Raw genomic sequence first — 7,882 nt, 5'->3', positions numbered from 1 at the left:
AAAAAAAAAAAAAAACATGAATATGTGCCAAAGAGCAAAGACCCTTTAGTCAGTGCCAGGCAAAACAGCTATCATTGCTCTTGGCGTGAGCAAGAGGTAGCCTGGGGCTGAGTTGTAGGTCTAAAGGGGGTGGGCATCTCCTTACCCAGGTGGCTGGGACCCTCCCTCTGGCCTTACTCCCTCTGTGCCCATCGCTGTTACCCGTCTCAGTGTCATCTCGCTCCTGTTGGTACCCCTCATCACCATTCCCTCCACGGGCTGTTGGTACCCCCCATCACCATTACCTGCTGTCATCCCCTTCTCCCCTGTACCCCTTGCTGTCAGCCCTCTCTCTCTCTTCTAGCGCCCCTGAGGTTACTTCTCACTGTTCTCCCCCCAGCTCCCTGATAGGCATCCCTGCAGTCTCCCCTTTCCTTGGTGGGCGGTCACCCGCGCTATTACAGGTCTTCTTTGCACTAGCAGCTTGGGGCCCGCTTGTCCCTCTGTGCCCCGCCCCCTCACGAAATGCCCTTTGTTCTGGAGGGCACGCCCCTACCGCGGTGCGGGTTACGATTGGCTGCCTCTAGTCACGTGCACCGGGCCCCGCCCTCGTGGGAACCGGCCCGGGCTCTGTCGACTGCGTGGGCTTCAGACCTGGGCGTTTGCTGGTGGCAGCATGGGGGCGAGTCCAGGCCGATGTTACCTACTTGCGTCTCCAGCGCAGGTATCTGGGGGCAGCAGGCAGGCGCAGCGGTACAGGAGGTCCCGGGGTCCAACCGGATCCCCAAGCTACCCACTGGAGGGGCAGACCCCGGCCCAGGCCTGTACCCCATTAGGGCAGTGGACAGTCAGGGCGGCCTGAGTCTTCACATCTGCCCCCAGGTGTGGTTGACAGCTCCAACTTAATACAAGAGCGCATGTGCGCAGCTTTTGGTGAATGGTCAGGTGTTTGTTTTTTTTTTTAAACAGATGTCTGTTCTGATAAATAAGAAAAGGCCCTCTTCTTCTGGAATGGAGGGGCTGTTCCAAGGTCCGTTTTCATTGGAAAAAAATTCCAGTTCCGGTGATCCCTAACTGTAGTTAGGAAGTCCTCTCTGTTAATCCTCCTCCTGTCTTATGCAGACTGTCCCTGGGGGTATGGCCCTTCAGCCTCATTCGGTTTCTCAGTGGAAAATGGACTCCCCCGTAAATGTGGCATAGACGCTTAGGCCACTACATACAACAGCCTTGTCCTTTGCTGGTCTCCTCCCTGCCTCTGCTGGAAGGCCTGACACTTCTGGCTGCTCTGCCCTGGGTGCAGGGTGTGTGACTTGCTGGGCTCTTCACAGTGTATTCCCAGTTGTTTGGTGGGAGGACATGTGAACTTTCTAAGCACTTGGTTCTAAGTGAAGTTTCTATTGCTGCTTATGTCTTACATGTCTGAAGTCTGAGACTTTTACTGAAAGATTCTCTTGCAATATTTACTTTTTTAAAAAAGTTGATGCCTTTGGACCTAGGACTTGGGTGAAAGTTCCACTTGGCCTCAAGGGCTCAGGTGTCTCCATCAGAGTGGGGCGGGGGAGAGAAAACTTCACCTTAGGGGGTTTTCACATTTATCTGCATGCCCCTTACAGATCCCAGCTCAGTCACTTGGTTGTAATTTTACTAAGCTCGGTAACTTGAAACTAGCAAAAATCATGTTTTCCAGCCTTACTCTTTTCTTTTTTTTTTTTATGTAGAAACAGAGTCTCACTTTATCACCCTTGGTAGAGTGCCATGCCGTGGTGTCACACAGCTCACAGCAACCTCCAACTCCTGGGCTTAGATGATTCTCCTGCCTCAGCCTCTGGAATAGCTGGGACTGCAGGTGCCTGCCACAATGTCTGGCTATTTTTTTGTTGCAATTTGGCCGGGGCCGGGTTTGAACTCACCACCCTTGGTATATGGGGCTGGCACCCTAACCACTGAGCCACAGGTGCCACCCCAGCCTCACTCTTAAAAATTGTGCCCTAAGGTTCCAGGGCTGCCCTGGGCTGTTCCCTCACCCCAAACACCCAAGCAAAGTTTGCTCACTAGATCAGATCAAACAAAACCTTATAACCAACCACCCTGAGGCCAAGTGAAGGAGGACCACATAGGGGAGTGTTGGGGTGTCTATTCCCTCCCAACACCCGGCTTAGGGAGTATACATAGCCAATGTGTGGAGCCGGCCACCCCTACCCAGTGTCCTGCCTTTCATCCCCATTGCTTCCCACCCCTACTCATTTTCCATGCCATTCTGTACTTCTCCTTTGTGTTCTTTGCTCTGGAGTTCACGCATCTGAGCCTGAGTCCTTAAAACCTGGGAAGCTGTCCCACTGGCCCAGCAGTATTCCTAAGGTTTCTGAGTCTGATGGAATCCCTCCTCAGAGGTGAGAGTTGCCTGAGGGAGGGAGCAGTTTCCCCCGAACTCCTGGAGACTGGGCAGGAGATTCCCTGGTGGGTTTCCTTGCTTCCTCTCCTGCTGATTTTGGTGGTTGCAGGGCATGGGAGCATCATCATGGAGCTGTGTACAGCAGTGTTTTAGTCACACTGTTCTGGTTACTAATTGCTTTGGATGTGTTTGAGAACTACAAGTGTCACCTTGACCCCTAGGGGCTCTTAGTTGTCCAGGGAGCAGGAGGCTGCGATGTTTTCTTTTGGGTATCCCTTCTTACTGCATATGTGTCCTTAAGGTCGAGACATTTTTTTTCTCTTAAACCTTCTCTATGTCTTAAGATCAGACCAAACTTTGTAGTTGTGTGATAAGCAGGAGGTGGTAGCCCTGAGTGAAAGAGCTGTGCCAGGTGGTGTTTCTGCGTTGGGGAGGGGGGGGGCCACCAGCGCTCTGGTTGCCATGATGATGGTCCCAGGTCGTGGAGAAAAGGCCAGATGATGCTTACCTAAGAGGACTATGAGAGAACACATACAAGTTTAGATTCAAAATTGGGAAGAAGGGGAGGGTCGTGGATTGCAGTCACTTCTGCACTAGTGCCCATGTGCACTAGCCTGGCTGGCACCCTGCAGCATCTGGCCCTTTAGTGAGGCTTTGGAGCCCTTTGCCTGCCTCACTGCCCTGTGTGGAGGGTGTGCTGAGGACAGACCTTCAGGGGCCTCTTCTGCTAGTGTTCTACCCTCCCCAACCTTTGTGCTGACCCTACAGTAGAATACATAAGTATTTCTGAAGATTTGAACCATTTTCATAAAATGTCAGTTTTCCTATTAGCTTAATTTAATTTTGCTTTTTTATTGTAGTCAAATATATATAACAAAATTTATCATTATCACCATTTTTAGGTGTACAACTGAGTGGCTTTAAGTACATTCATGTTGTGTAGCCATTGCCACCATCCCTCTCTGGAACTTTTCATCCTTCCAGACTGAAACTCTGTCCTCATTAAACACTAGCTGCCTCCTTCCATAAATTTTTTTTTTTGAGATAGGGTCTTGCTCTGTCTCACACACACACACACACACCCACCCAGCAGCTGGAGTACAATGGCATCACCACAGCTCTCTGTAACCTGGGCTCAAGTTATTCTCCTGCCTCAACCTCCCAAAGTGCTGAGATTATACTAGTGAGCCACTATGCTTGGCCTCCTTCCATGAATTTTTTTTTGAGATAGAGTCTCACTCTGTTGCCCTGTCTGGAGTGTCTCTTATCTTAGCTTCCTGAGTAGCTGGGACTACAAGTGCCCAGCTAATTTGTCTTTTTTTTTTTTTCTTTCTGAGACAGAGTCTGATTATGTCACCCTCGGTAGAGTGCCGGGGCGTCACGGTTCACAGCAACCTGAAACTCTTGGGCTTAAGCGATTCTCTTGCCTCAGCCTCCCAAGTAGCTGGGACTACAGGTGCCTGCCACAACACTTGGCTGTTTTTTTGTTACAGTTGTCATTGCTATTTAGCTGGCCCGGGCCGGATTTGAACCCGCCAGCTTCCGTGCATGTGGCTGGTGCCGTAACCACTGTGCTGCAGGCGTGAAGCCTAATTTGTCTATTTTTAGTAGAGATGGGGGCTCACTCCTGCTCAGGCTGGTCTCTAACTCCTGAGCTCAAGCTTTCCTCCCACCTTGGCCTCCCAAAGTGCTAGAATTACAGGAGTGAGCTGCTACGCCCAGCTTTGTTGGTATGATTTAATTCAGCAGCATTAATTACATTCACAGTGTTATACAACCATCACTATCCATTTCCAAAATTTTTCTGTCATTCAAAAACAGAACCTCTGTGCCCATTAAATCACAGCTCCTCATTCCCTACTCTCCTCCCCAGCCCCTGGTAACTTCTGATGTACTGTGAGTACCCTGCGAAAGTGAAATCATGTTATTACTTGTCTTTTTGTGTCTGGCTTCTATTCAGCATTGTCTGGTTCACACATGTTGGAGTGTGTGTGCCAGTATTCACTTCCCTTTTTTTTTTTGGCCAGGGCTGGGTTTGAACCCACCACCTCTGGTGCCCTACTCCTTTGAGCCACAGGTGCTGCCCTCACTTCCCTTTTAAGGCTGAATAATAATCCATTATGGCTGGGCGCGGTGGCTCCTGTCTGTAGTCTCAGCACTTTGGGAGGCTGAGGCAGGAGGATCCCTTGAGCCCAGGAATTTGAGGTTGCCGTAAGTTGTGATGACAACACCTTGGTACTCTAGCCTGGGCGACAGAGTGAGACCGTATCTGAAAGGAAAAAAAAAATAGTTTGGGCATGATGGCTCTCACCTATAATCCTAGCATTTGGGGATGCCGAGGTAGAAGATAGCCTGAGTTCACCAGTTTGAGACCAGCCTGAGCCAGAGCAAGACCTCGTCTCTTGAAAAAATAATAACTGGGTGTTGTGGTGGTTGCCTATAGTCCCAGCTACTTGGGAGGCTGAGGCAAGAGAATCACTTTCGCCCAAGAGTTGGAGGTTGCTGTGAGCTATAGACACCATGGCACTCTACCAAGGGCAACAAAGTGAGACTTTTTGTCTCAAGCAAAAAAAAAAAAAAAAGCCACACAGTGGCACACATCTATAGTCCCATTTGCTCAGGAGAATGAGGCAGGAGGATTACTTGAGCCCAGGAGTTGAAAGTTGCTATGAAGTGTGATCACACTACTGCATCTTGGATGGGCAGCAGAGTGAGACCTCATTTCTTTTTTTTTTTTTTGAGACAGAGCCTCAAGCTACCCCCCTGGGTAGAGTGCCTATGGCATCATGCTCACAGCAACCTTCAACTCCTGGGCTCAAGTGAGTCTCCTGCCTCAGCCTCCCAAGTAGCTGGGACTATAGTCGCCCTCCACAACGCCCCGCCATTTTTTGGTTGCAGCCATCATTGTTGTTTGGCGGGCCCGGGCTGGGGATTCGAACCCGCCACCTTAGGTGTATGTGGCTGGCGCCTTAGCCACTTGAGCCACAGGCGCCGAGCCTGAGATCTCATTTCTAACAGCAGCGGCAGAGAAAGATCCACTGTGTGGATAGACCACAGTTTTGTTTATCCCTTCATCTGTGATGGACGCTTGGGTTGTTCATTTTTTTCAGACATAAGGTCTTCCTGTGCTGTCTAGGCTGGTCTCAAACTCCTGGGTTCAAGTGATCCATCTCAGCCTTCTTGGTAGCTGGGACACTTGATGGTTCCCACTTTGTGGCGGTTGTGAATAATGCTGCATTGAACATGGTGTGCAGTATCTGTTCCATACCTATCCTCAGTTCTTTTGGAAACATGCTAAGGAATGGAATTGCTGGGCCCCACAATGGTACTTCTGGTTTTACTTGGACTCGATTGGTTCCCAGGCAACCCTGGGGACCAGCTAGTACTCCATCTTGTCTCTATCCTCACGCCCAGGGTCCTGGCACCTCACAGGTGCTCAGGAAAGTCTGTGTCCATCTCTGAACTCTGAGTCTTCCTTTACTGACCAGGGAAGGGGGTTTGAACTACCTGATCAGCTTTGATCTCTGTCAGTTTTGATGCCTACCAGGTAATCCCAACACCCAGGGCCACAGCCCTACTAACAGCAAGGGGGGCATGAGCCTTTCATGATGTTCCCCAAGTGGAGATGAAGGTCTTTATTCTTGAATATGGGAGCTTGTGCCAGTGGACCCCCTGTCTTTTTCTGCCTTGCCCCTTGGGCCACTCAAGGTGATCCTATTAGTAGCCTGGACCTCAGCACTGTGGGTGACTTAGGGCCCTTTGGTGTCCATGGTGTGTTTGTGGCACTGCTCTGGGGGTACTGCCCGGCACCTTCCACATCATCTCTGTTGCTGCTACACCCTGCACTGTGGGCTTTCTTCTACCCCTTACCCCTTTCCTACTCTAGGAGTCACCTGTGACCCTCCTGAGGAATGTGTAGCTTTAGGCCCATGTGGCCCCTATGACATTTGGCACTGCCCAGTGGGGCTTCCCTTCCTGGCCCATTTCCCGTGTGATCCTCTGGCTGTGCCTAGGGCCCTGTGTTTCTCCCCAGGCTCCTTCCCTCCCTTCTTGTCTGTCAGGATTTCTGCAAGTTCCATAATGCTGGACTAAAGAGGTCCCCATCCTGGCTCTGATAATGACTTGTCAGAAGAATGATGCAGCCTACATAAGGGGGTGTGCAGGGGAATGAACTTTATTTTTTTATACAAGTTTAAAACATTTATTCAAGGGGAGGCACCTGTGGCTCAAAGGAGTAGGGCACCAGCCCCATACGGTGGAGGTGACAGGTTTAAACTCAGCCAGTTTATTTAAAAAAAATAGGAAGGATGGTTTTCTGGGAAATGCGGTGTTGGGTTTTTCTCTTGTGTTTAACAGAGAGCTTTGTGCGTGGTTTGAGTACCTCAGATGGGGGGGGGGCAAATCAGGGGACAGATGCTGTGTTCAAAGATGTCATTGTTCCCATGAGATCAGACATCTGGAGGAGGAAGACAGAGCTGGCTGTTGTCCAGGTGCTGGAGGGTGCAGAGGGGGCCCAGGCTGTCTCCAAGTGTGCGGGGACCTGCTGCAGTGCTTGTTCTCTGCCCCCAGGTGCCCCTGCCTGCACCGCACGGCCGGGGACACGGAGCGCAAGTACCACCTGCGCTACTACAAGACGGGCACCTGCATCCATGAAACCGATGCACGTGGCCACTGTGTAAAGAATGGGCTGCACTGTGCCTTTGCGCATGGCCCCTTGGACCTGCGGCCTCCCGTGTGTGATATCAGGTGAGTGGGCATCTGGGCTGGGTGCGTGGGAGCTAGCTTTCCCCTGTGTTTCCAGCTTGCTGGCTCAAGCAAGTCTTTTTTCTGGGTCTTGATTTTATTATATTTCTGATGACAAAAGACCCTGTTCCTTTAGTGTTGTGTGGCAACTCCTTAGGGCTGAGGTGAGGGTGGGTGGGCCAATGTCCAGGTGGGACAGGAAAGGGGGTCCTTTCTAAACAGCACTCAGCTCTCCATTGTTGGTGCATGGATCAGGACTGTTGGGACAGGACAGCGTGTGCCCATTGCCTGTGGAAGCTCTGTCCTGACCCTGCAGACAGAGGCATCATCTCTGGTGACACAAGGCAGCTGCATAGGGACAGACTGTGATCCTGTGTTCCCACGACTTTTCCTCACCTCCCAGGGTCTTGGGCTGCACAGGGCTGTAACTGTTGTGTGTTTGGTCACAGGGAGCTGCAGGCCCAGGAAGCCTTGCAGAACGGCCAGCTCGGTGGTGGGGATGGTGTCCCTGATCTGCAGCCTGGGGTCTTGGCCAGCCAGGCCATGATCGAGAAGCTCCTGGGTGAGGACCCTCGGTGGCAAGGTAACCCTGCGGCTGCCACAGAGGGTGGGTGGGGGGAGCCGTGGTCACCTGTCCTTAGAGAGACAAAAAGGTAATCACATAGAAGTCTGAGGCTTGTTGGGCCAGAATTCAGGGACTGGTGGCTGAGCAGGACGTGAGCTCGGGTATCCTGCCCCTGAGTCTGCCCTGAGCCTTTTTTTTTTTTT

At 51.3% G+C, this 7,882-nt stretch overlaps 1 protein-coding gene across 1 annotated transcript in view; it reads left to right on the top strand.

The window, feature by feature from the left end:
- Positions 1-7,882, top strand: part of UNKL (unkempt family like zinc finger) — a gene marked incomplete at its 5' end in the record, with an annotated part of 50,290 nt that overhangs the window by 3,870 nt on the left and 38,538 nt on the right. The window contains 2 exons of the mRNA XM_012805686.2: positions 6,941-7,117; positions 7,564-7,697. Of these exons, the coding sequence (XP_012661140.1) occupies positions 6,941-7,117; positions 7,564-7,697 (311 nt within the window). The remainder of the gene's footprint in view (positions 1-6,940; positions 7,118-7,563; positions 7,698-7,882) is intronic.

This window comes from Otolemur garnettii, unplaced genomic scaffold, assembly GCF_000181295.1.
Source record: "Otolemur garnettii isolate 467f Iridium unplaced genomic scaffold, OtoGar3 scaffold00044, whole genome shotgun sequence".
NCBI classification, from domain to species: Eukaryota; Metazoa; Chordata; class Mammalia; order Primates; family Galagidae; genus Otolemur; species Otolemur garnettii.
This window is presented reverse-complemented; position numbering and strand designations above follow the sequence as displayed.